Source organism: Hakea prostrata, chromosome 10 (genome assembly GCF_041222555.1).
Source record: "Hakea prostrata isolate BN-2017 chromosome 10, UWA_Hpros_2, whole genome shotgun sequence".
Classification (NCBI taxonomy): domain Eukaryota; kingdom Viridiplantae; phylum Streptophyta; class Magnoliopsida; order Proteales; family Proteaceae; genus Hakea; species Hakea prostrata.
In genome coordinates, this window is record NC_142609.1 from 5,095,107 (window position 1) to 5,122,922 (window position 27,816).

Here is a 27,816-nt window from a genome sequence, read left to right on the forward strand (position 1 = left end):
TGAACCAGAATCGAAATCAGAAATCGAATCGAAATCATAAATTAAACAGAAATCAGTGAGTTGACTCGCTGAGTCAAAAAACGAGTTTGGTCCAAAATGGTTCAAACAATAAATCCGGTTCGCCCAAGTTAATCCATTCGCTTGGACCGATGACTGGTCAACCGGGTCGACCCGTTTGACCGACGGGTTCAAAATCGGGTCGCCTTGGCGGGTCATGGGTCGGGTTGACCCGACCCGCTGACTCGGTCAAACTGCCACGTCAGCACCGCACAAATTTAAAAAAGATCAAAAAGATGCTGCCGGATTCCGGCAGCGATTGCCGGCGCGTCCGAAGTCCGATGGAGACCCATAATATATCAATTTCTTCGTTTTTCCGAGATCTACGCAATGGTAGTGTTAGATTTTCAAAATTCTTTCTAGAAAAAAGTTATTGACAAAAAACCCCACGGTTTTGTTGAAAAAATCGGAGAACAAATTCACAAGTTTCATAGGTTCCATTCTAGAACCCTAAGTTATCAGTCAACAATCCTATGGGTTTTTAATCGATTCTATACAGGCTCTGATTCCACATGTAAGAATATTTCTATCCAAGATCGCATAGATCGACTAAAAACACCTTAGTATGATAATGACACAAGATGATGATGAGCATACCTTTCTATGGTTTTATTGGAGAGAAGCGCAGGGAATATCTTCTTTATGTCTCCCACTAGGAACAAACTTGAGGTGGAAGTTGATTCTATGATCAATGATGTTGGATTTCCTCAGACTCCTCCCTATTCACCGGCTTGATGGTATATCCTTGACTAAGCGATGTGATTGTGATTATGATTAGGGTTTAGAGGAGGGACCTAGCATCCTTTATATAGGCAAAGTAGGTGTCATCAAGATCTAAGGTTATTAGCAATAGGACCATATAAGAGTTTAGTAAGATATTACCCATATGACCAATAAGAAACCAAATCAAAGTGTAACACAATCAATGAAGCCCACCTTATGTAGAATATTAATTATACTACTAAAAAGGAAAAATTTTTTGGGGGGGGGGGAGGGGGGGGGGGGGGGGAGGACCGGGGGGGGGGGGGGGGGGGGGGGGGGGGCCCGGGGGGGGGGGGGGGGGGGGGGGGGGGGGGGGGCGGGGGGGGCCTGATCATAATCAAATTCACCACAAGGAGATCCTGAGTGAGCTAGCAATCATAAATAAGCTTCCTTACCCAATCTTCTTGTTGGTCAGCTGGAGCTGGGCTGCTGCTGAAGCATCAACTAGAGTTAAAACTGTTCCCAATTCACATGCCCAATACATGTGATAGGTACATCTGAAGCTGCTGGTCGCCATGCTTGCGTCCAAGAAGCTGGTGTAGGTTGCTTACTCTTAAGCACCTCTAGCTAGTACAGTGGTGCTACTAGTGCTGTTATTTATTCTGCTTCTCAACTTTGTGCCGCTTTCTGGTATATTTCCGACCTGTTGCAGGTGCAACTACTGGAGGGGCTGGGTCCATCTGACGCCCTTCACGAACCTGCTGTAGTGCACCATCTATCATGTCTCTAAGCTCCTCAAATGTCAAGTGTGCACAACATGTACATGTAGGGGGGAGATTTAGAAGGCTAGTACAAATACGGGAATGCATATTAGTCATGCACCTAACCTGCCATTTTAGACTATTAATTTACAAGATAAAGAGAAGTGATTGAAATGAAATGACCATGGTTTATGATAAGAAACATCATTACCAGTATTTGTTGATCATGTCCCCTAAGTTGGTAGCGCATAACTGGTGTATCATTGGGATGGCCAACAAAGCGACGAGTGATCCGACGATACCATTCCATATATTGACCATTACAGTGTGCTGAACCATTCTCAGGAGTTCCCACCGCAATGGTTGACAAGCGATTCTCCCATAGAGTGATGTAATCAGCATGATGTACCTTCCAATCTATAGTTGGCCTCCCCTGTCTTGTGATGCTATGGAGTCCCTGGTCTACATTAATACTCTCTGGAATCATGTTCTGCAGACCAAATTGACGTAGAACTCTCTGAGGTAAGTGCCACTCTACAATGTCAAAGCAAATTAGAGGTGCTATTGTCTGCCACACTTCCTGATCACTTGTGCATATTTCAGGTAATGCTGCCAAAACTTCAGGGGTATATGGTTGCCAAATAACCTACATTCATAGGATATGGATAATTTATACAGGTTATTTACAAACTCAGGTAGACATCAACAGCTAGAACATAAATTATACCTGATCATCCATCAGGTGGTCCAGTTGAGATCTATAGTAACGCAAAACATTCTTTGGGCTCTCAGTGTGTGACATAGGTACATTCCACCTGGGTGTAAAGGTCAAAAGAAGTTGATAAGATAAAATAACTTCAAGAATATAATGTTCACTCACCAAGAAAGCATTATAATTCAGGTACACCCACTCCCAAAAGAGAGGGGAAAAAAGAAAAGAAAAAGAAGAGCAATTCACCTGCACCCTAATGGATCTGCAAGTGTGGCTGACTGCTCATCTGCTACCAATAGTGATGCATCTGTTGGCGTATGAAGTGTAACTTCTGAAGCTGCAGGGGAACCATTATCAGTTGTTGAAGCACCTACTGGCGAAGTCTGAGGCTCACGTTTATTGGGGAAACCAATACGCAATCGCTCCCATGCCCATAACTAATATTGGAAAGTATTAGAAGACACCCCACGGCAAGGCAGCTTGAAACAAAATATATACATGGTAAGAGCAGGTGGAACATACCTGCAATAAAGTCAAACATCCAGCAATCTCAGACATTCGCCGGGAAGTAGCCCTACACAATTCTCGCATCAAGAATGCTAGAGCAGCACTACCCCAGCTCAGTCTCCCAGCTGCATCGATGTCACTTAGGAGGGGAAGATAAATCAACTGGACAGAATCTCCAGACTTATCTACAAAGATGGTGCTCCCAAGCAAATACAACATGTAGGCCCTGGCATACTGCTCCTGAACCATAGGACTAGCGCCCTCTGGAAGTTGGTGAAAGTGTGTATATAGCCAGGTCATCTTCAGTGATGATCCACTTAAGTACTGAGCCTCTGGCTTTCTCCCCAGTAAATCCTTGCAGAGCTCTGCCCATGTGTAATCAGTCCTACCAGTCACTGGGTCGCCATGTACACGGAGCCCGAGGAGAACTGCAGTATCTTGTAGAGTAATGGCCATCTCACCAACTGGAAGATGAAAGGTGTGCGTCTCACGGCGCCATCGCTCTACTAACGCAGTGATCAATGGACGATCCATCCTCATAACGTTAACCCTAGACAGGTAATAGAGTCCTGCTCTGGTAATATACCCGACAAGATCAGAATGCAAAGGCCAATCTGCTAAACGCCCTATTCTCTGAGTACACTTCAATATTCCAATATCCTGAGAAAAAAATTACTGCATGTTAGTCCAAACACAAGTAATTTTAGCATTTCTGAAAAGGAACACTGCATGCCTATCATAAGGCTCATAACACAAGTAAATTTAGCATTTCTAAAAGGAGAAGGACAAAGATACCAACCTCACCATCCCATATAGCCTGAGATCTATGATCACCTTGCAGTGTGAGCACACTAGTATCAATAGGCCCAGGGACTAATTGCTCTGGGTCAGCAGGAAACTCAGCAACGAACTGAGTATTGTTGTCTGCACAAAGCACAAAAACTGTAAGAATTATCACACATAAAGCCAGTGATGGAGCACTCTAATTGTCAAAATTGCAAAAAGATGGCGGCTTGAATTTTACACTACCTTGGACGAAAACATGAGTGAATGGATCACTCTGAATGACCTGATGACCATCTTGTTCATTGTAGATGTGCACTTGATCTGTTTCCAGGTACAATTCTACTCCATGGCCATTTTGCTGTCTTCCCAATTCAAGCATAATTTCTGTGGCATCTTTGTCATCTATCTCATAAGCCATGTATCCCTTAGACATCGGGTACCTACACGTCATCTTAATATTAAACTGCCTTCTGTCATACTTCGTTATCTCATACATCCGGGACAATAATTCTGGGTGAGTTGTTCTACAGTTGACACGAATTCCTTTGAGCCTACCACCTTCATAATCTGCACCCTGTGGTCCAGTTGTAATCCTTCCATCCCAACGACACATGAGTGTTACCATCTGGTCTGCCATCGTCTATCAACATCAATAAAGGAAGCATCATATAGACATGGTAGAAGCACAACATGATGAGAAAATCAGAAATCTTGTTATTCTGAATATTTATGAAATTGCAGAACTCTCCCCTCAAGATGGAACTTACCTGCAGCTATAAGATAGATAGGGAGCAAGCTGCAACTCAACTACTGCCTATCCAAATGGAGCCTGCAAAATAAATCACAAGGACAAGCATCAAAAAGCCCATCATCTAAAACAGCTTTACATATCACTATATCAGTACAAAAAGAATGCATGTTCTGTAGTTCTCAGAAGTATAGTTTATAGATGTCAACCAATAGAGGCAATATGCTGAAGTCTCAATGTATAGTTATTGGGTTCAATCCAACACATTTAGTCTGGTTCGTTTTAGTCTTTGTCTAGGGACCACTGATCTACCTAAGGGCAACCAGTTACGCAAAGAAATGCTTAAGAGTAGAACAAATGCTGATCCACCATCCAAGGACCATATGAACCATGATTTGCCCATGTTACAAGCCTTCTTGATTATTTGGACCTCTGGGTTTAACTTGGTTTTGTTTAGTCCAAGTCATTTTGATCTATTTTTAGTAGTTGGTTTTGACAACTATTTGGCCCTTCACAAGAATTTTGAAAACATAGAGCCCCATTGACTGTTCTACATTGAATTTTTATCAGAAGACTTGTTTTAGGAAGCTGAGAATTTAATCATACATTTGGAAGCTGATTAAACAATGCAACTTAGGTCCTTGGGTTCCTAAACCCCATATTGGGTTGCTTTTGTGGTAGATGCATTCAGCTTGTACCCTATGATGAAGACCAATAAAAGGGCATACCCAGTGCAAGAGGCTCCTGCCACTGTGGGGTCTGGGGAGGATCATAGTGCATGCAGCCTTATTCCCGCTTGGCCGAGACACTGTTTCTCAAGTATCAGACAATATACTTGAAGCAAAAAGGGATTAGCTGTATACAAAGAAAATTTTTAACCTATACATTCAATGTTAAGTGTGGATAGAGGAAGAGGTACCTAGTGAACTTCTTGAGATGATTGGAAAGGTTGCAGCTTCATATTTGTTTGTAATTAAGTGTTTCTACCAGTATGGACAAGGGTTAAGGGTGAATTGCCATCTTAGTTTGGAGATTCCACCCTAGTTCTAGAAGGCAGCTTTTTCTGTAACTTTTCCTCCATCTAATACAAAGGCTACTAATCAGGAAAAGACAAACAGGTTATTTAAATAAAATTAAAAAAAAAAAAAAAGTTTAAGATTAAATTAATTATTCTAGGATCAGGAAATACGTAAATCCATTACCTACAAGGTAAAGGATGTCACAAAAGAAACTTAAAAGGACTTGCTACTTAACAGCAGGGCATTATTAACATTAAATTAACAACAAAAATATAACCGTAGAAATGAAGATTTTACATAGTTTTGAACAGAGATACCAATTGGATATGTAAAAATCTAAAATCAAATAATGTCAACAGCCATTACCATATGCTTGTCATCCAAGTTCCCACAAAAATTGGATAATTTAGGATCACCAATCCACTATAAATTTCAGAATAGATGATCAACTGAAAATGTTAACTACCAGTTAAAAGACATCCATTAATCTCCAGCTTGCTTTATCAAGCAAATCATCTTATTTTTGTTCATAAATATAATTTTCATAACGGAACTGCTTGTCATCTGCTTTAAACTCTTGGAAGTTTCAGTACAAATGGTTCTTATAGGAGTTTATTTGTATAACAACAGATACTGATGAAAATTTCTGAAGGGCTGGGTCCTTGCATAACCATAATTGCTGCATACCGTGCACAATCAGTCATTAGAATTTCCATGAAGTTTGTGTTACCAAATCCTATTGGAATGAGCAAATATTTGCAAGGATAAATAACCACCTGACTCCAACGAACGTCTCTTATCTTTTCCCAGACAAAATCACTATTTCGACCTCAAATAGACTGATATGCATATCAGAGTGATATCTCTCTAGTTGCAAAATCAACCCACATAGCTGAAACCAGATAAATTTCATAAAGACCAAAAAAATCTCCAAAACTCAGAATAAGTTCAATTGAATTCATTGACAGGCAGTTCAGACCCAGATATTAAAAGAGACGTATTTCGTGGTTGCAACTATTAAACTAAGAAACCAACGCAGAGTATAGTCCATTCACTCATCACAACTAAAATAAACGCAATATCGCAACACAGATCTACGACTTCAACCCTTTTCCTTAAAAATAATTATAATTCAAAAGAAGGAAAAAATGTGACTGCAATTACAGAGATTTTACTCCACTAACCTCAAGTAGTCAGCAAAATCAAAACTCAAAATCCGAAAACTCCCTGGCCTTGAGCCGGACCCAGATGAAGGGCGAGGAAACCACCCGAACAGAGAGAAAAAACAGTTCATCTACGGAGGATTTAGGCGTCTTTTGCCTTATGGTATGTTTTTTATTTTTGGGTCAAGACTCAAGAGATGATATATGCTTTTATTTTTTCTGGCATTTTGTCATGCCACAGGTGTTTGCTGTTAACTTCTATGTTTTATTTGTCCATCGAATTTTGATACCACGAGTTTTATTGTTGTTATTATTATTAATTTGAGATGCATTTTTTCATTTCGAATTGAGCTTCAGTTAACAATGTTTTTATTTGTCTATCAAATTTTGATACCACGAGGTTTATTATTATTATTATTATTTTTAATTTGAGATGCATTTTTTCTTTCGAATTGAGCTTTAGTTAACAACGTTTATATTTGTCCATCGAATTTTGATACCACGAGGTTTATTATTATTACTATTTTTTTTTAATTTGAGATGCATTTTATATTTCGGATTGAGCTTCGGTCCAGGGCGCGTTCAGCTTGAAACAAGCTGTCAGGTTGAGATCTTTGACGAGATTTCAATCACGACTGCTTGCTTTTCAACGGTGGAGATCACAATCTCAGTCAAAATTTTGACTAAGATCTTTATCCAACAATTTTTCTTTTTTTGTCAAACAATGCTGCACATTTAACGCATACGACTGAAGCAAAATGCATTGATTTCCAACTTAGGATCTATCTTTTCTCACTTTCTCCCACTCTTTCCTTTCCTTCCCCAATGCCTATAGGCCTCTAGTCATTCTTCTAGTTTGATGGTGAAGAAAAGAAAGAAATGTACACCAACTCTAAAGGGTTGACTCAATTGGCAAAAGACTAGCACTTCAAGGGGTTAGATCCATTAGCAAAAACTAATCGTGTGTATAAGGTCAATAATTTGAATCTCTTTGGGCCCCAATGTTGAAATTCCATTATATATTTAGAGAGTTATAAAGCTTCCCCTTGAAGATATAGTTGAGTTGTACATAAGCTGGTTTGAAAATACCAACACCTTATAATATGAGATCAATAATTTGAATATTCTAGGGTCAAGGACGAATTCCCCTAATATAATTTTTTTTTTCCAGACATGTAAAATACTTATCCCCTATATAAAATTGCCCATTCCGATTTTTAAAAGAAAAACAAAATTGCAAAAAAAAAAAAATAGAACAAGAAACGCTTATGTATATATGTATGATTCATGGGTAAGGTGCCTTTGGTCTAAAAGCTGATGACACACTAATTCATGAGTTGGGATCACCTCTCTTTAAAAATAGTGCTATATGTTACCATCTTCATTCTCTTCATCACACAATCATGGGAGACCTATCTTAGAAACCCACAAGGTGGAAGTCGTACATTGGTAAGGTGACCAAAAAGAGCAAAAGAACAAACAAATGTGAGCGTGGAGATCCTCACCGCCCAAACTGCCCGTAACCCTATTTTCCCACATCTCACAGAAGTCTTTAGACAGGGCCTGTGAGATATAATGTGATGAAGAAAAGAAAGAAATGCACACCAACCCTAAAGGGTTGACTCAATTGAAAAAAGACCGACACTTAACTTCATGGATTGGCTCTATTACCAAATACTAACGTGTGTATGAGGTTAAGAGTTTGAATCTCTTTGGCCCTAAGGTTGAAGTTCTATTCAATATTTATATAGTTATAAAGCTTCCCCCTCGAAGAGTTGCACATAAGTTGGTTCAGACAAACCTTAGTTTTCAAGAGAGAAGAAAAAAATACCAGCACCTCATAGTATGAAATCAATAATTTAAATATTTTTGGGGTCACCAACAAAATCCCCTCATATAAAATATTTATTCTTTTATTAAAAAAAATATAAAATACTTAACCCATATAAAACTGCCCATTTCAAAAAAACGAAAAGCCAGGGGAAAAAAGAAAGAAGCGCACACCTTGCATCTTTCTAGCCCCCCTTTTTCTTTTTATGATTTGTACATATGTATGATTCAAACTTCAAAGGTAAGAAGCTTTTGGTCTAAAAGCTGATGAAACACTCAACTTCCAAATTGGGATCACCACTTTTAAAATAGTGCTATATATTACTTTCTTCTTTCTTTTTGTCACACATTTATTTATGTAAGGGTGTCAATCAGCACAATTTTGGTAATTCGGTACGGTACGGTTTCGGTATTTAAAAAAATGATTTCGGTATTAAATCGGTACGGGAAAACGGTTTAAATACGGTATCTAGTGCGGTACAATTTTGGTACAAATGAACTTATGCCACTGTTGTTATTAGTTCATTAAGATTCTAATGAAATTGTGATCAATCAATCAATAGAATTTGAAATTAATAGAAATAAAGTAAATAAATTTAATTAATAAAGACAAAACAAATAAATCTAAGAAGAGAAGTGAATGATGAAACAAAAAGCTGAAATAGAGAATTAGGAATAGGATAAAGGTAAAGCATTTTAATTGTAAAATTACAATTTATATCCCTTAATTTGGTACGGTACCAACTCGGTACGGTTTCAGTACATACCATCGGTATGAGTACCTAAAACCGGAACGGTACCTAAGAAATTCGGTTTTGGTACATACCGTACCGAATTTTGAACGGTACGGTATGGTGTGGTTTTAGACGGCGCGGTTTAACGGTTTTGGTATGCAAATTGACACCCTTGCATTTAAGCGAGTAAAATTGCTTGGGTGCTATGCATTAAATGTACAACACTGCAAGTGAACGATCGAGACCATCAATCCCAAAAGTGTATTATCACATTTTTTAGAAACAGACGGTTGAGATCTCGATCTAGACTGTTCGCAACACAGTGCTATGCATAAATTGCGTAGCATTGAAGTTGAGCTCTTATGTGAGACCTGTTTTAGAAAGCCCATGAGGTGGAAGCCTTCCATTGATAAGATGATCAATGAGAGTAAAAGAACACGGTATATGAGAGTACAGATCATCTCCACCCAATCTGCCCATGCTTTCATTTCCCCCACACTCACATAAGCCTTGAAACAGGGGGCATGTGAGATGTAGGATAATATTATAAAGTTAAATAGATATATTTTTTTTTTTGGGTAGAAATAAAGTTAAATAGATCGTGGTCCCTATGATATAGCCCAACGTTTTACCCAAAAAAAAAAAAAAAAAGACATAGCCCAACTGCCCTTTTCAATGGTAATGCAACGGATATAATATATTGAATCGTGGGAGGTCTTCCAAACGGAGTGATGAAAGTGGAAATGTGGGATGATGACTTCTGGCAACTCACGTAAAATTGGAATAACCTCCACATTCTTGCATTTCTGACCAAATTTACCGAATTTAGTGTTAATCAGCATATTATATTAGGTCTAAGAATTAATGGCAGGCAAGCTATACGGAAGAAGATCGGAGAGGTCAAGACAGTTCTATTTTTCTTTCTTCGTAAATTTCGCGGTGAAGGATGTCGGAGATCCGGTGCTTTCCTGCATAGAACTTTGGGTATTTCCAGCCTCTGGTCTGCTATCCAAGGCGAAGATCCGAGGTAATTGAACAATCAAAATCTCGGATTATAGGAATTCAAATCCTAAATTCAGCTCCAATCGGTTCTTAATTGCTAATAGGAACCCATCCAATTTTACAAACTTGTTTCTGTGATCATTTTGGATTTTGATCTTTAAGTGTATATTGTAGGCTGGTCCCGGTATCTGAAATACGCTGATAATTTTCTTCTTGGTCGGAGAATATTTTTGTTGATTTTGAGGAAAAAGAAGAGGTTTGCAAAGCAGACTTTGAAGGATCAGAAAGACAAATAGGTTGTAGGATTTTAGAGGTTTTAAAGATGGGTGTTATGTCGAGACAAGTTCTGCCAGTCTGTGGCAGTTTATGTTTCTTCTGCCCGGCAATGCGAGCGAGGTCTCGGCAGCCTGTGAAGAGGTACAAGAAGTTGATATCAGATATTTTTCCTCGTTCCCAGGTCCGGAATTTCATTCTTATCTCATTTACTACCTAGTTTTGTACTTTGTAAAATTGTTATTTCCTCTTTCACTTGGTTGACATTTTAAAATATTTAGATGGTGTTCTACCCAGTGATGCTCGTGTCTGCAGTTTGTAGATGTTTACTGTCATTGTTTAAGAGTTAATGTTAAAAAGCACATCTGATTACAGTGTATGAGAAACTCCCCTCCCACTCCACCTCACCAACCGAAAAAAGCACACTTTAGTATTGTCAAAAGTTTCAGCTTACTCCTTTGAGCTAGATTCATATTTTAACCTCTTTCTCTGAACCCTGAAGGATGTTCTCTAATGTTTTCGTTAATGGTGGAGTAGGAATAGAATTTATGATGCTTGTGTGATTATCAAGAAGTCCACATTAGTCAGCAGTGATTGAGTTTTTGGGTCTAAGAGACAGTCACTTTTGAAGACTTTGCAATACCAGCCAAACAGTTATATCAAAGTGTCTTTTCTCTTCTTCAATTTGTAAGATCAATGAGAGAGAGTTTTCTTGACAAATGTAAGCATATATTGAATAGTATTATAAGGACCCTGTAAGGAGAAGTGATTAAACTAGATTGAAGGAATTAGAAGGGCTAGGGGTTGACCTAAGATGACCTGAAGAGGAGTGGTGAGAAAGGATATCATAGGCTTTATATCTAGTATGACCTTAAACATAGCTGATTGGAAGGCAAAAATCCATGTAGTAGACCCCATTTAGCTGGGACTAGGCTTCTTGTTGTTGTAGTATTATAAATTATAAGGACCGACAATTGCATCAGATAATCAAAACACATAAAAGAGTAGAAATGTTGAAAATGCTAGACTAGAGATAAACAAACAAACGACAATTCCTCCGAAATCTCTGTCTCACTTGTTATTTTCCCCCCCTCCTTTTTGGGCCAAAAGTCTCACATCTTATTGATTGGCTTACTTGTTGGCCATTTTGTTGGATGATCTATACTTCCAAGAGAATGGACCTCTCATCTAAGATGGCAATGTTGTCAAATGATGTTAACATCTGCATATCCCATTTGTTGCAGAGCACATTCTACCAACGAAAACTGATTAATTCCCCCCTTCCCCCTCCCCCCAACACAACATAATCAGCATGAAAAAGGCTCGCCTTATCATATCATCTAGATTCTTTGTTCTTGTTGAGTCACTTGCACCACTGTTGTGAGTAAATTAATGTTGGAAAGTTTAGATGCTGATTGTTTTTTCTTTTTTTGGATGAATGAGTAATATAATATAAAACAAAGGAATACAACAAAAGCCTCAAAAGGGGAGACTAGAAGGAGGAAGTGAGACCCTAGGGTATAACAATGAGCCTGTTCCTTGGGGTGTCATCTACCGGGGGATGGGGGATAGAAGAAACTCTAGCAGAAACATAAAAATAGGTGGCTTTCCAAATCATATAAATAGAACGGGACTTGGAGGTCCATCTTCTAAGATTGTGCTGCCACCAAAGGTGATGAATAGAAGCACTAAAGACTAGCTTACCAATTCGGTCACATATGGAAGAACCTGAGAAAATCCTCAAAATCCAAGACCAATCCCTAGCAAATCCGAAGGAGCATCGCGAACGAGGCCAAATTGAGGCAAGGGCTTTTCTCCAAAGGGAATTAGAGAAAGGGCAAAGGAAAAAGAGGTGGTCAATGTCTTCATGGTCGCACCAACAAAGGGTACAATTTGAGTTAGCAGGGATGTGACGGCTAATGAGGAAGGCTTGGGTGGAAAGGGCAACCATAAGGGCTCTTTATAGGGTAAGTGAATGGCGGGGGATATGATCTTTGAACCAGACCAACGGGGGCCAAGGGGGGGAGGGGCTCTGAGGAGGTTCCAGCTGAGGAGATGGTGAATTTTTTTGAGGGGGAAGGGAGCCAAACAATGGTATCATGAGGTGAGTTAGAGAGAGGTGGGAGAGAATTCCAAACTTGTGTGAGACAGGGGAGAGGGAGAGGGGACCAAAATCCATCGGAAATGAAGTGGGATAGGGGGTGGATTTGGGGATGAGGGAGCTATAGACAGTGCGGGGGCCAAGGAGAGTAAACAGAATACCCATCGAATGCCATGGGTCAAGACAAAAGGAGGTGGTGGAGCCAGTGGAAATGCAAGAAGAGATTGCTGTGAGCTCACGTGGCCTAAAAGATGGAGCAGCTTTCTCCAGACCCAGGAAGGGTTGGAGGGAATGAGGACGGTCCAGAAAGAGTCGGAACGGAGGAGGTAGGAGTGGACCCAATGGACCCAAATGGAATCATGTTTGGTAACAATTTCCAGATGAGTTTGAGAAGACAAGCCAGATTGACGTCCAGGATATGGCGAATTCCTAGGCCTCCTTCAACTTTTGGGCGGCATATAGCTGACCAGCTGATGGGGTGAAGGAAGCGGGATGCTTCTTGACCCTTCCAAAGGAAAGCACAGAAAAGGATTTCCATAGCATTAATGGTAGATTTGGGAAGGGAGAAGATACCACACCAATAAAGATATGACGACTGGAGGACAGACTTGATGAGCACAACACGGCCAACAAAGGAGAGAAGCTTGCCTTTCCAAAGTTGAAGTTTCTTTCGAATGTGTTCAAGCATGGGAGAGCAGTGGTGGCGAGTGAGTCTACCAGGGATAAGGGGAAGACCCAGGTAAGACACCGGGAACGAACCATGCTTAAAACCTGGGAGCTGAAGGAAGGAGGAGTGCAGGGAGTCAAGGATGCCGGAGAGGAAGATGGTAGATTTATCAAGATTAACTTTGAGACCAGAGAGAATCTCAAAATTAGAGAGAGTTGAGATGATGGAGGAAATGGATTGATGATCAGTTTTGGAGAAGATGATAAGATTATCGGCAAAAGCAAGGTGGGAGAGATTGAGAGATTTGCATTTGGGAATGGGGGAGATAAGATGCTGATCTGTGCTCTACTGGAGGAAACGAGAGAGGACCTCAAGAGCTAGAGAGAAGAGGTAAGGGGAGAGAGGACAGCCTTGACGGATACCGACTCTAGATGCTGATTTTGGTTGTGTGTTTAATAAGGTAATTGTAATATACTGGGTGTGGGTGCTGCATGATCACATTCTCTCACTTAATTTTAATAATTTAATATTATGAAGGGAGTCTATGGTAGAATATTCTATTATCTCTAGGACAAAACTCATCCTTTGTGAGATTTGTTTTTTCTCCTTTTTTTTTATTTCAAAGCCCTCAAAACTCAGAATGGTAGCAGAGCTCTTGTAATCAGGTTTTTAAGTTCATCTTCTTTTGTTTTTGTTACTTACTTTCGGTTCTTCCCTTGTAGCATGCAGCCACCTACTGCTGCAGATTTTATGAAGCAAATGACTTCTACTCAGTAATGGAGTGTTTCTGTTATAGTTTAATGTTGCTGCCTTGAAGACTATATCAACACTAGCTTAGTATGGTGTCTCAATCCTTGAAGAATTGATCCTCTTGATTTTGTTTGTGTTGTCTCTTTGGGGAAGACTTCTTAGAATGTAATGCTTTGTTCAAAGCCCATTAGGGGTACTTATAGGGTTATATCTGAGGGAAACAAAAACAGAATTGAAGTATGAACGGAGAAATAAGATGAATCCAAGTAGGATTCAACAAACTAAAGAGAAACGGAGAGGGAATGATCCCTCTTGAGGACTAGAGCTAGCACAATCCTGAAAGAGGGATTTTTACTCCCTAAACTATTCTTGGTAAAGCTCGCCCTCAAGTTCGGGCATCGATATCACACATGCCCAACTTGGCCAAAAGAGGATGGAGTATATGTTGGAGTAATCATTTAGTGAAGACATCGCTATTTGATCCCTAGACTTTATGGATAGCTTACAAATTGCTACTTTCCAACTTTTCCTTGATAAAATGCCTGCCAATCTCCACATGTTTTGTCCTATTGTGCTGTACTAGATTATGTGCATGCTCATAGCTGCTTCTTTGTCACTATAAAGCATCACAGGTTGACGAATTGAGACACCTAGTTTCATAGTAGATCACGTAGACATAATAACTCACATATCCTTGTTTTGATATCATGTTGTTTCTTAAGAGAAGACTTCTTAGAATTTAATTCTTTATTCACAACCCACTAGGGGTAACTATAGGGTTATATGAGGGAAATAATAACAGAATTTAACTAGGATAAAGAAAGAAATTGAATCCAACTATTCTTTAACATTATCATTGTGAAAGTAAAAATAGAAATGCCAAACTGACTGCGAAGTTTAGCTACAAACTCGAAAAATATAGTAAATAAATTTGACCGATTTTTCATTAAATAAAGCCAATAACTCTGGAGAAGTCATCTACAAAAGTTACAAAATATCAAAATCCTACGAAGTGACAGGGCAAGGCCCATACACCACAGTGAACTAAAGAGAAAGGCTGGTCAGATTGTTTATTAATACGAGGGGGATAACTCACGCAGTGAAGCTTCCCAAATTGACTGGACAAACTAGAAATAGAATGAAAGTGACTATCTAATTATTCTATATTTTCCAAAGAGGGATGTCCCAATCTACAATGGACTTGATGATGAATGGAGATAGGGTGATATGTTCTCAAATAAATACAGCCCCCCAGGCTCATGGCCTTTACCAAGTGTGTTATTCGTTATAAGATCCTGAAATAAATAGAAACTAGGAAGAAAGGTGACTGAATAGTTATAAGTGAAAGTGAATTTATGAATAGATAGTAAATTGAAATGGAAGTTAGGTATATAAAGGACTGAAGATAGGGTTAGAGAATTAGTAAGTTGGACAGTGCTCATTCCTTTAACATTGGTGTGGGAACCATTAGCTAGTGTAAACAGTGGAGGTAGATGAACGAAAGAAAGAGAAGATTCCTGTGGCCCTGGTAATATGATCAGATGCTCCTAAATCAATGATCCAACAATAGGATGTAGACAAAAGGCGGGCGGCAGCATTACCTAGTTTGAATAGGGGGCGGTGGACGGCTATGATTGATTAGCATGAAACTGGTTAAAAAGAACATAATCTTCATCTAACATTTTTGCCATATTACCCTCCAGTTGAACTATAGTGGCCGTAATAGGGGACTCTGACGTAGTGGCTGCATTAGCAAGGTGTGGTGGTTTTCTGTGAGGTTTCCAACAAAAACGTTGAGTGTGTCCAGAACATCCATAGTGATGACATGTATTAGTTTGTATAGCAGTATTAGCAGAATTTTGAGAACTAGAATTTCTTCCAGGATTATTTCCATGACTCTGTCCTGTGCTTTGTCCTTCTGAAGTACCATCTATATTGGGTTGAGGGCTTTCTTTGGCTACATAAAGAACTCTTGAAAAAGTGTTGGCTAAGGTAGGAAGCGGATCACTGCCAAGGATTCGAGCTTGAATGGCATCAAAACTCCTTCAAGTCCTTCCTAAAAGCTCATCAGTGCTAGTTGTTCTCTTTGTTTTTGCATTGTCTTTACATAAGAGGAAATAGGTAGATAGAGTTCAACTTTTTGTACATTCTTTTGAGGTCTGTAGAATACTGGGTGAGATCTTACCCTTTCTATTAACTTGATGAAACTACTGTGATAAGTCATATTCTGGATAGATATTTTGACCATAATAAAAACACATTTAGATACTCTCATAAGTCCTTAACAGTCTGCAAGTGGGTTACAGGTCAACAATGTGGTTTGACATATGGTTAAACATCTATCCAAGTATACGTGCATTGGTAGTCACCCAATTATCATCACCTTTACGGGCTGCTTGGTCAAGTGATCTAGCTGGCCACGTCTAGTGAGAACTACCTTTACTATAGCCCTCCATTAATGAAAGTTTGATGCACCTTATTTCTTTTTAGTCAGCTGATGGGAGGATGAGAAAATAATTTCAGTCATGATACTCTTATTGGAAGCACAGTGCGGAATTTTGGTAATTGAAATTCAGAAATTTCGGTGAGATTTCACCGAAATTTCTGATTTTTTTTTAAAATTTTATAATTTTAACCTTAAGTTTTGTTGGGTTTTAGGGACATTCTTGCTTGGTTTTCAGTGTCCAGCCTAATTTGAGGCCAATAAACACACTGTGAATGTTATTTTTGCCTAAAATGTAACCCGAAGTGGTGTTTTTGATTTGCACATGGCCGATGAAAATGGAAGTTTGGAACTTGAATTTTAACCAATGTAAACATGGATATGATGCAAGAGAACACCAAGATCTTCGTTAAAATGCAACAAAGGAGACAACAACTAAAATTCGTTATACAATTAGTTAAGTACAAGTGTAGAAGTCAGTAGTTAGTAGTATTATACTAAAATAGGATAAATATATAACATGGTAGTATATGAATGAATTACAACTTCCAATCACATCACATCTACTTTAACCTAATATGAGCTGTTGTGGTGTGGTGCCTCCACCCTATACCCTGGGAGCTCTACGAATAGTGGAATACTTAGCACATGTCATGGAATGCCTATAGTTATCCAACGAGTCACATGCTGCCCTTCTGTAGGTAGCATCATTCACATGAAATGGCCAAACCATCTTGAAGAAAGTGTCGTAAGGGAAAGGATTGTTGCTGCATGGCCGGCTAGTGCTCCGATTAATTTCCCAATCACCTGAATCTCTTATGGCATTGCAATTGGTATAGTATATGCTATTGGTACTAGTTTTGGCTCTACTGGTGGCCTTGATGGATTTCCAAAGATGGGTCCACCAAATTTCGACACCGTGAGTTCGTAGATTGGCATGTGGTGTTCAACATATATCAATTCCATACCCATCTGACAACATTCTAATGTGCATTTTCAAAAAATCTAGTTTGTAGAATGGTTACCTTTGAGATGAAAAAGTGCAAGATCTGATAGAAACGTCATTGGATCCACGTGATGCACGCTTTTTCCAGTAAGAACCATGCAAGAACATGCAGAAGATGATGAAGATTGACTCAAATAGGGCAAAAATCACATTTGAAATGAGAAAATAGTTGAGGGGAACCAAAGTCGAAATTTTGACCCCAGCCCCCTTTTATAGACTGAGATTTGGGAAGAAATCTCGCGAGATTGTTGTACACCTCGTGAGATCTCGCCAAAATTTTAATTGAAGTCTCAACTATTTCATTTTGAACATTGTTTCATTTTGGTGGGGTCAGTTGGTCGAAATCTTGCAGAAATTTTGACCGAAATCTCAAATATTTCATTTTGGGCCTTGTTTCAGTTAGTTGGGGACCGAGACACCAAAATTTTGGTGAAATTTGAAGCTATGATTGGAAGTAGATTCAGCTTCTCCCTTGTCCAAACCGCATAAAATAGAGACTTGAAAACTTCAACCACAGACTACCCACTCAGATTCAAACATCAACCACAGACCACCCACAGAAAATAGGGACACCAACAGGAAAAAAAAAATCTCCCAATCCTAATACACTCAACCAACAAGAACAACTTCAATTTTTTTTTCTTTCCCTTTTTTCTTCTTTCCTTTTTTTTGAGAAATCAGAAACAGAGCACCGCAGGATAACTCAGTCACTAAAAAAATGAAAAAGAGGAGCACAGTGAACCTATTTTGAGGTTAAATTTGGGAAGATATTGCAGAATCAATTTACCAAAAAAAAAAGAAGAAAAATCCAAAGAATCCCAAAAAAGAACGCGACTTCTGGTCTATCAGGGGCTGTTCTTTGCACAATTTCCAGACAAGAATTAAAAAACACAGAATACTAATCTTTCCCAGAAGTCGAGAATCCTTCTGCTGAACCAAAAATAGAAGTGTTAGAACCTTCTTACACCATTAACATTCTTCCAAAAACAGAAACACGGCTTCAGGTGCTGCACCCCTTTCAACTGAAATCCCTAAAAGTCTTCAAAACTGCTTCGACCAACCTTAAAGTGCCACAGTTGATCTCTGATATGAACAAAGTTGGATCCGCCAGGTGTTTTTGCAGCCTGCAGCTCTATATAACATTTGAATCTTGAAGAAACAGAGGAGAAAGAGAGCTCAAGAAGAATAATGGAAGAAGAAGACAGAGTAGAAGCCAAATCAAGAGTGAGAGTTTCGGAGCCTCACTGTCGTTGTTGGAGCCTCCAAATAGTCTGTGTTTTTTTTTATTTTTTATTTTTTAGAGATCCTGCAATTACAACTTAGATTAAACATGTAGAAAGGATTCCTAAAAGTCCTAAAAGGACTCTATAACCTAGAGACAGTGGTCCTTTTCCCAAATTGCCCTTTAACATAATCCATCACTTTAGACTGTCCATGCAAATAGAGAATGTCTATTTTCTACTCAAATCACCTTTTTTTTTTTTCTCTTTCTTTTTCCTTCTATCTTTTCACACCTGCTGGTATGGTATTTGTGGCTTTGTGCAATTCTTTCCTCCTCCAGGTCCATATCCTGTTGTACTGATCTCATCTTATTAAGCTTCATCTGGACAGCTCTTTTCGTGCAAGTTCTTCTTGCCTTCTCGTGTAGACTATGCATTCCTATACCTCACAGTGCATACCCTTCTTTACTGATCTCATCTTATTAAACTTCATCTGGACATCTTCTTTCTTACTTCCCTTATGGACTATGCTTTCATATTACAATCCACCTAGGCATCTAAAGTCATTCTTTTTGTATCTCCGGTCTTATATTGCTTCTTTCTGGTTCCAACTCACAGACTCCTTCCCCCCCAGCACCAAGCTGCCCCTGCCCCCCCGCCGTGGGCATGCCATTTTTGTTTTTCTTTTTCAAGCTCTTGTTCTGCTGGAAACTGAACTGTATGTTCTGTTTTTTCGGGTGAAGCACCCCAAAAATTGTTGGGGGTAAGACTGCGTTGAAAAAATTCCCTGGGACTCTGCTTGTGTGGAGGCCTTTGGAACTGGGTTTGCCGCTTTTTCGTATGTCCTTATTACTAAGTGCAATTTAATACTCCAGAATGTATCTGTTTTTGCTGCCATCAATGTGGAAAAAGTTAACAGACACTAATCAACGTGTCATTGCAAATTTGCAATTCATCTACTGATATAATAAAATAAATGCATATTCAGAGACATTAACATTGCTACATTTGGGATGTACATTCATGTAGACATACTAATGCACTGTGATACTTACAACAAAACCAAGAATAGATCTTGATGTTCTTGTGCTAATATATTGGTTCATTATGATCTTGATGAAAACAAGATATTTTATAAGGGGAAGTGCTTATTCACTTCATTTTAGTAAGTTATATATTTATAAGAAGAATAGGAATTGGAGCCTCAAACAAAGTCTTACAGAAGAAGAGCATGTTGGACTTCTTATTTTCTTCTTATTCTCCCCCCCCCCCCAGCCCCTTTTCCTAGTTGGTTTATTGATTCTTTAAGTCTTATTAATTAAATATCGGAGTGACAGGTTAGTTTCTGGTGAATTTATTATGCAGTTTGTTTAAGACCATTTTTATTTTGTTTTTACAACGTGTTTTGCTGATTTTTCTGTAGTTATCTTGTTACTATTATTTTGGCTCTCATATTTTGTCAGGATGAAGAACCAAATGATCGAAAGATTGGAAAACTCTGTGAATACGCTGCGAAAAATCCTATGCGCATCCCAAAGGTTTTGCGTCACTTTCTTATGTAAATTCTAGAAGCTTTTGATTTAGTGTTTTAGTGATCCATTTGATTGTTTAGAGATGAAACTGTGTATCTTTTCATTTTACATTCAGAAGTCATAACTGCATATGATCATAGGATCATTTGCGAGTCATATTCTGGTTGGATTTGGTTTGTCCAAAGTTTGAAAAAAAGTTGTCTGATATTATATGGTCCTGAAGTACACTATGTTGAGACTAAACAACCTGCACATTGACAGTACCTGGTGGGTTGGCTAGCTGTTTCCCATGGTGTTGATTAGATTGGTGATTGGTCTAGGTTGCATCAGTTAAAAAAAGGTACTATAAAAAGATTGGTTAGAATTTTACCAAACTCTGACCTTTAAAATGACTAATGGCGGTCAGTAACTTGGGCCAGAATGGCCTTCCTGGTATTTCTTTGATTAAGGGGAGGAGAGGGAGTGATGTTGGCATCAATCTTTTTCTCTTATCTCGCCCCCTGCGGGCCTCCTCCCTCTCTTCTCATGTTTCGTGTTTCTCATCTTTTATGAGAATGCAAGCCAGGGTAATGGAACTCTAATATAATTTATAAGTTTTCTGATGAAAGAGAGAGTGAAGAAAGTAATGACTATCAAGAGGGGACAGCCATGTTTTATTTATATTAAGTGAAAGAGAGTAATTATAGGTTTACAAGTAGATCACCCAAACTATATGAGATTACAACAACAAAAGCTGTGGAAGTGTGACCATAAATCTAGTTTAATTTGAAATAGGTGAAGATTAATTTTTTAATGACTGCATGATATTCTACAATAGGTTATGATAGTGTTCATGGGCCTAAGCTCAAAATAGTTCTTGACTAGGGATAGGACTGGACATCATGTTGACATGGTTGTTAAATGTTATTTTCCTAGAATTGTGAACTTCAGGGCATTAATGTACGTATGCAAAAGTGTGGTGTACGGTAAAGAATCTTAGAACTAACTCTAGCATGTATCACTGCTAGTCAGATAAGTTTGGGTTAGGCGCTCGTCAATAGTTGATTTTAACCTGAGAGATCCTTATTGTTGTGATGATACATTTTGGGTTTTGGCACACCAGTGATTTATGTCTTGTGGTACATTTTGGTGCACTGGGTTTGGGACTGCATATTTTTAATAAAAGAGATAAAGACGGAAATCACTAGCCTTGAGTAGGAAAAAAAAGAAGGATTGCATGTGATGATTGGGGAGAAACTAGATCCAACGAGGTTTTGTAGATGGTTTACAAATGTTTATTTTGATTTACCAAACACAATATATTACTATTTAAAGAAAATTTTAATTGAATATAGGATTGTGGTTGACAGTGTATGAGATACATGCTCTGTAGTCCATCATGATATATTGGTCTCGTGGGGACCCAATACATCGATTAAAGTCTTCAACTAAAAATGTTAAAAATACTAGAATCTTAAGTAGGTTACATATAATTTCAATTTTAGGAATTAAACTGACGTAGGGCAGCCCTATGAACTAGGGTATTCTACACCACTTAGGATCAGCAAAATGTAAATAAGGCAGTGTAGTCAGCAGTCCCAATAAAATGAGAAGATTTCCAGAGTTATGAAGTGGCACAAATCTGGAAAATTCATTGCTAGGGTGAAGATGTAAGAATGCATAAGCTGAGAACTAGAAAACAAGAGTGGTTGCAGCCTTGTTCTGCCAAGCAGAAAAAGAGGAGAAATAGGAAAGAAATAGAAGAAGCAAAGGATTACCATAGCGTTTGGGGTAGGAAACCTGCAAGGGATTGGTTGAAATGACGGAGGAGACGAAACAAAAGGAGAGAAAAGAAGAAGAAATAAGAAGGGGGGGGGGAAGGGATCTTTCATGCAAAGTAAAGAGAGGGTAAAAGAAGTAGGAGGAGAGGAAGGAAGAAGAAAACTAAGGCCGTAAGAGTTTCTGCCTTAAGGATGAGGAGAAAATTATTTGAGGTAGAGAACAGTGTCTTTGGGAGAAAAAAAAAGTAGGAATAGTGAGAAGAAGGGGTAAGGGAATTTCCAGCTAAGAAGGAAGAGCAAAGAAGAAGAAGAAGAAACACTTACCCATGTTCAGGAGGAGAAGAACTTAACACCAGGAGAGAGAGAGAGAGAAGCCTTGGGCTGCAGCATGATCTTTTCTTTTCTGATTTTCAATCCTTGATCCTTGGTTAGTAAAAATAAACAAAATCTTTCCTAAAATAATCCTAATCAATGAAAAGGGGAAAAAAATCCCAACTGAAATAAGGAAAATTCCCTAATCTACCCCTGCAATAAAATAAAATCCCAAAAATGTGAACCAATGTAGCAAAAATTATGTGGATTGGTTACCCTCTACTAGTAGATCTCATTGTACGCCTTGCCGAAAGGTTTCGAGGTTATTACTTCCGTCTTTGGTAATAGTTAGTAATTGGTGGACGTGTGATCCCATCATAAATTGATTAATCCTCAAATATAAGTAAATAGCACAACATAATAGGAGAATTGGAGCTAACGTCACGATCTTATAGAAGACCCTTGAGTCATAGCAACTCACATATAACCCCATGTCATGGCACAAAACTCTGTGTCAGTGTTGGAACAAAAATTCAGAGCTTATTTCTTCCTATACGGTATACCTGGTCTGAAGGTTTTCTCCATCAAAGGAACAATAGCCATATGAAACCTTGGTCATTTGGACACCCTACCCAATAAATATTTGTGAGTGCCTCCATATATAGGAGATTTTGAAGAACATAATCAACCCATTTTTCTTGAGTTGACCTCAAGCACTCAAAACATGAGACACAACATCTAAATGTGTGGAGTGTGGATTGTTCATAAACTGATTAGAGACACCAGAGGCAAGGACTGCAGATTATAGGATATATTGCCAAACTCGAGTCTAGAAGCATCTGAAGAAGAGGGGACAATCTTAACAGAGTTACTTCAGAGGAGCTTAGGGAGAACCTTTGGCCCGAATGCTTTTCTTCTTGGCCGCAAGCTTCCATTTCAGCTTTGGGATACTTTTTTTTTGGATGAATAAATAATCAATTAAAAGACGAAAACCAAACTACAAAAGAGGATCCAAAGGGTAGGATCAAAGAGGAGAATGGAGTTGGGAGTTGAGCCCCCAGGAAACAACAATGAGCCTATTCCTTGGGGTGTCAACAACCGGGGGGGGGATGGGCAGAAATCTTAGAGGAAACATCAAAGTAAATAGCATTCCAAATAGTATCAATACAGTGAGATTTAGAAGTCCAACGTTGGAGATTATGCTCCCACCACAGATGGTGGATTGTGGCACCAAAGACAAGCCTGTCAATTCGGTCACATATAGAGGTACTTGAAAAGTTACTTAATAACCAAGACCAATCCCAAACAACCCAAAGGAGCGACGGGAGCAGGGCCAAATGAAGTTAAGGGCTTTTCTCCAAAGAGCACTAGAGAAAGGGCAAGAAAAGAAAAAAATGCTCAATGTCCTCAGTATCGTTCCAACAAAGGATGCCATTTGGGTTCACAGGGATGTGGCGGGAAATGAGGAATGACTGAGTTGGAAGGGTTGTGTTTAGGGCTCTCCAAAGGGTAAGTGAATGATGGGGGATATGACCTTTGAACCCAACCTAAGGGGGGGGGGGAGGGGAGGGGGTGTGAAACAGGTTCCAAGCAAAAAAAGTGGTGAATGATTTGGTGGTGGAGGGGAGACAAATGACTATATCATGGGGGCGGGGAAAGATGGTGGGAGAGAGTTCCAGACTTGTGTGAGACTATGGTGAGGGGAAGGGACCCAAGAACCACTAGAGATAAAATGCGAGAGGAGGGTGGATTTGGAATGTGGGTTTTATAGACAGAGCGGGGGTTGAAAAGATTGAGAAGGATACCCATCAGATGCCATGGATCTAGTCAGAAGAAAGTAGAGGAACCAAAAGAGATCTGGATGGTAATGGTAGGGAGAGACGGGGTCTAAGGAGAAGAAGTTTCCTCCAGATCCAAGAAGGATTAGGAGGGATAGGGGTAGTCTAGAAAGAGTCAGATTTGAGAAGGTAAGAGTGGACTCATTTGACCTAGCTGGAGTCATGATTGGTGACAATTTTCCAGATGAGTTTGAGTAAAGCAGCGGAATTGACTTCTTGGATTCGATGAATTCCAAGGCCCCCTTCAGATTTGGGCCGACATATGTTGGACCAATTAATGGGGCGGAGGAATCGTGCTAATTCTTGGCCCTTCCAAAGAAAAGCACAGAAGAGAGATTCAATTGCAGACGAGCACGAGATGGCCTTGGGGATTTGGAAAATGCTGCACCAATAATGGTAGGAAGATTGGAGCACAGACCGAATGAGCTCCACCCTACTGGCAAAGGAGAGAAGCCCAACTTTTCTAGAGTTGGATGTGATCCAACATGGGAGAACAATAATGGCAAGAGAGCCTATCCGGGATAAGAGGGAGGCCAAGGTAGACAACAGGGAAGGAGCTAGGCTTGAAACCAGAAAGATTCAAGAGATTTAATCGTAAAGGCTCAGACACTCCAGAAAGGAAGAGAGTAGATTTGTCAAGATTGACCCTAAGGCCAGAGATGGACTCGAAGAAGGAAAGGGTAGAGATGATGGACGAGATGGAGCTATGATTGGCTTTGGCGAAAATCATGAGATCACCAGCAAAGGCGAGATGGGTGAGATTGAGGGCTTTGCATTTAGGGATGGGAGAAATCAGGAGCTGATCCGTTTTGGCTTAAAGGATGCGGGAGAGCACCTCCAAATTCAGAGAGAAAAGGTAGGGGGAGAGGGGACAACCTTGGCGGATACCGACACTAGAGGGAAAGAAGCCCACCGGCGAGCCATTAGTTAAAATGGAGAAGAAGGGAGTGGAGATCCAGACCTCGATCCAATGGGATGAAGGAAGGAGGGAATCTCATAGTAGAGAGAACATAACTAATAAAATCCTAGCGGATAGAGTCGAAAGCTTTGTGGAGATCAACTTTGAGGAGGGTTGCAGGGAGTGAGAAGTTCTTTCGATCCCCTTAACAACCTCTGCACAAAGGAGACTATTATCCGCAATACTTCGACCCGAGATGAAGGCAGTTTGGTTGGCACTAAACAGGTTTGGCATAACCTTTTTGAGCTGATTCGCTAGGATTTTGGAGATGAATTTATAGAGGAGATTGCAAAGGGAGATGGGACGAAAATCAGAGACGAAAGAGGCTCCAACCTTTTTGGGGATAAGACAAAGAAAAAGTTTGATTGATAGAAGAGAGCTAGAAAGGATTGAGAAAGAAGTTGCGGACAACGCGGATAAGATCAACCTCAATGAGGTCCCAGGCACAAGAGAAGAGACCCATACTAAATCCATTAGGGCCGGGGGCACGGTTTGATTTGTGGGAACGGATGGCTTGAATGATCTCATCATGGGAGGGAATAGAGAAAAGAGAGGGGAGAGACTGGGGGTTTACAAATTATTATTGATAAGATCAGGGGGAGAGGGGGACGCGGCGGGAGAGAAGAGGGAGGGAGAAGATTTGAGAAGTAAGAAACAACCTCGGCTTTGATTCTCGAGGGGTCATAGATCCAAGTTCCATTGTTAAAGAGGAGAGCAGGAATGGAGTTATGATTATTGCGAGCTTTAAGAGAGCGATGAAAGAAAGTAGTATTAGAAACCCCAAGGGAGATGAGAAAAGATTACTTAGAAGAAACATCCCTTTCATTTTCCTCGAGCAGAGGATTGAGGGGATCACTTTGGAGGAGGACTTGGATTCTCTGGAGATTTGAACGGCTATCAAAGACCCTAGAGGAAATATTTCCAAAGGTGGAAGAGTTCCATCGACGGAGAGCTTCCTTAGTATTCCTAAGCCGGCGAGCAAATTCAATTAGGGGGAGGGAATGGCAGTGAACAGGCTTCTCCCAGGCTTCCTTAACAGTGGAGAGGAAAGAATGGTTGGAGGTCCACATATAAAAAAACTTGAAAGGCTTAGGACCAAAAGAAGAAGAGGGGAAAAGATGGACAAGGTAGGGAGAGTGGTCAAAAAGGTTAGCAGGGGAGAAAGAGGCATGGGATCTGGGAAGGTAGAGAGCCAGTGATGGTTGACATGGAAATGATCAAGCTTCGAGGCAATTCTTTCCTCACCAATACGGTGGTTGTGCCAAGAGAGAGAGTGGCCGGCCCCGAAGATCAGTGAGACTAGAGTCATCGAGACAAGAATTAAAGTCCTCAACCGCAACCGGATTAGGGGGACACCCACCCACCCTCTCATGGGAGAAATGAACAATATTAAAATCCCCCCTACACTCCAGGGATGGTTCTTATAAGAAGAGGAAAATAAATGAATTGAGTCCCACAGAGGAGCACACTTGGAGGCCTGATTAAAATCATAGACTATGGTGAGGAAAAAGGACGAGTTGGCATTGGAAGGAGAAATGGAGAGGTGCATGAATTGGGGAGAAGAATTGATGAGGGAGATATTAAGGGAGGAGGGATCCCAAAGAACCCAGATTCGTCCATTAGGACAATGGGAATAGTTGGAAAGAAAGGACCAAGATGGGGCCATGAATCTAGCAATCCGATGGGAATTTTCAGATTGTACATGAGTCTTAAGGATGGCATAGAAAGTAGCTTTAGAGTCCAAAAGGAATTTCTTGACTTCCCCCTGTTTAGCAACAACATTAAGACCTTTAACATTCCACACAATAAAATCAGACATAATAAAATAAAAGGGGGGGGGGACTAGCAATTAAAATTGGGGTCAAAAGAGGCATTTTGGTGGGGGCGAGTAGGGAGAAATAGACTCACGCTAGGGGGGATCCCATGGGGAAGGGGTTTCAAAAATGTTTGGGTCTATGGAGGATACTGAATTTGGAGTTGAAGGTTCAGTTGATGGGGATGAGTGTTGGATGGTGGAAGATGAGTTAACAGGGTGAAGGCCAAAGGAGAAGAGTTTGGTTGGGCCGAAGGACATAAAAAATCAGTAGGGCTCATGTGAGTCATGTCTTTGAAACTGGAAAGTACCGAGGATATCATGGGCTGTTGGCCATTTGGGGAAATAGGTTTAGAATTAGCATTCAAAGACTGGGTGGGTCGAGGCCTCCTAATCATTAGAGGCCCACAAGATGAGGAAGCATAATTTGAGATGGGCTTGGGCCCAATAGAGGGAGGTGGTAAGCTGAGGGATAAAGGAAGTTGGGCTTTGGGTTACTTGATATGTGGATATGTTTGATCTTCTTAAACCTAAGCGTCCATCTATGGAAAGGAAATGGAGGCCCAAATGATAGGGTTAATGATGATTGGTGGTGTCAATCTCTTTCTAGAGGAAGGCACATGTCAGAGACTCCAGCTCCAAAGCTGGAGTTGTAGCAAGGAGGGTTGTTGATTCTCTAATTAAATTGTTATTCTATCCAAATTCCAGAAAAGAAAGTCCGGCTTGAATTCCTGTTAAGCTATATATATACGGTTGATATTGAGAATTTGGGTGCCTTCAACTCATTATTCTCAATAAAGAAAAACTTCATTTTACGTGTTACAAGAAAATGAAAGCAATTTGTTGTCTATACAATCTTACGATTCATACATGCTCATTTTTGTATTTTTTTAATCTTTTCATTAATGGGAGTGCTGATCCTGAATGGCAGATCACAAATTGTCTTGAGCAAAGATGTTACAGAGAATTACGAAATGAGCAGTTTCAGTCCGCAAAAGTTGTCATGTCTATTTACAGGAAATTACTAATTTCTTGTAAGGAGCAAATGTGAGTTCTCTGTTATTGAGGAATTTTATGGCTTCACTAATTTTCTTGATCAAAGAATGTGAAACTGGTTCTATT

General features: G+C 39.8%; 2 protein-coding genes across 8 annotated transcripts in view; one reads left to right on the top strand and one right to left on the bottom strand.

Annotated features, from left to right (window-relative positions):
• Positions 1 to 1,151: 1,151 nt before the first annotated feature.
• On the bottom strand, positions 1,152 to 6,607 carry LOC149001649 (serine/threonine-protein phosphatase 7 long form homolog). Of its 6 annotated transcripts, none has more exons than XM_089138403.1 (10): positions 6,477 to 6,607; positions 6,069 to 6,184; positions 4,293 to 4,354; positions 3,769 to 4,165; positions 3,539 to 3,663; positions 2,755 to 3,399; positions 2,479 to 2,669; positions 2,248 to 2,335; positions 1,732 to 2,166; positions 1,152 to 1,646 (listed from the first exon to the last, which is right to left on the bottom strand). In XM_089138403.1, the coding sequence occupies exons 4-10, from the start codon at positions 4,160 to 4,162 to the stop codon at positions 1,413 to 1,415; spliced, it is 2,112 nt and encodes a 703-aa protein (XP_088994529.1). In that variant the 5' UTR covers positions 4,163 to 4,165; positions 4,293 to 4,354; positions 6,069 to 6,184; positions 6,477 to 6,607; the 3' UTR covers positions 1,152 to 1,412. The 6 variants fall into 6 exon arrangements, with proteins under 6 accessions (XP_088994529.1, XP_088994534.1, XP_088994531.1 ...); XM_089138409.1 differs by having other exon boundaries at positions 1,461 to 1,605; XM_089138408.1 differs by lacking the exon at positions 6,069 to 6,184 and having other exon boundaries at positions 3,769 to 4,155.
• A 3,125-nt stretch (positions 6,608 to 9,732) lies between these two features.
• Positions 9,733 to 27,816, top strand: part of LOC149001650 (protein SEMI-ROLLED LEAF 2-like) — a 56,848-nt gene continuing 38,764 nt past the window's right edge. Inside the window, exons 1-4 of one of the 2 annotated variants that reach the window (XM_089136543.1) lie at positions 9,733 to 10,046; positions 10,196 to 10,478; positions 19,945 to 20,019; positions 27,626 to 27,741. In XM_089136543.1, coding sequence (XP_088992669.1) covers positions 10,344 to 10,478; positions 19,945 to 20,019; positions 27,626 to 27,741 — 326 coding nt within the window. In that variant the 5' untranslated portion in view covers positions 9,733 to 10,046; positions 10,196 to 10,343. Of the gene's footprint in view, positions 10,047 to 10,195; positions 10,479 to 19,944; positions 20,040 to 27,625; positions 27,742 to 27,816 lie in introns of those variants that run through there. The other variant, XM_089136544.1, reaches the window with a different exon arrangement.

What these genes read in the sequence shown, in the direction of transcription:
- LOC149001649 (XM_089138405.1), bottom strand. Translation starts at nt 4,162, where the DNA reads ATGGCAGACCAGATGGTAACACTCATGTGTCGTTGGGATGGAAGGATT. An exon ending in CACTCATGTTTTCGTCCAAG is followed by an intron (nt 3,664 to 3,768) that starts GTAGTGTAAAAT and finishes TGCTTTGTGCAG; the next exon opens with ACAACAATACTCAGTTCGTT. An exon ending in GCAGATCCATTAGGGTGCAG is followed by an intron (nt 2,336 to 2,478) that starts GTGAATTGCTCT and finishes CTTTACACCCAG; the next exon opens with GTGGAATGTACCTATGTCAC.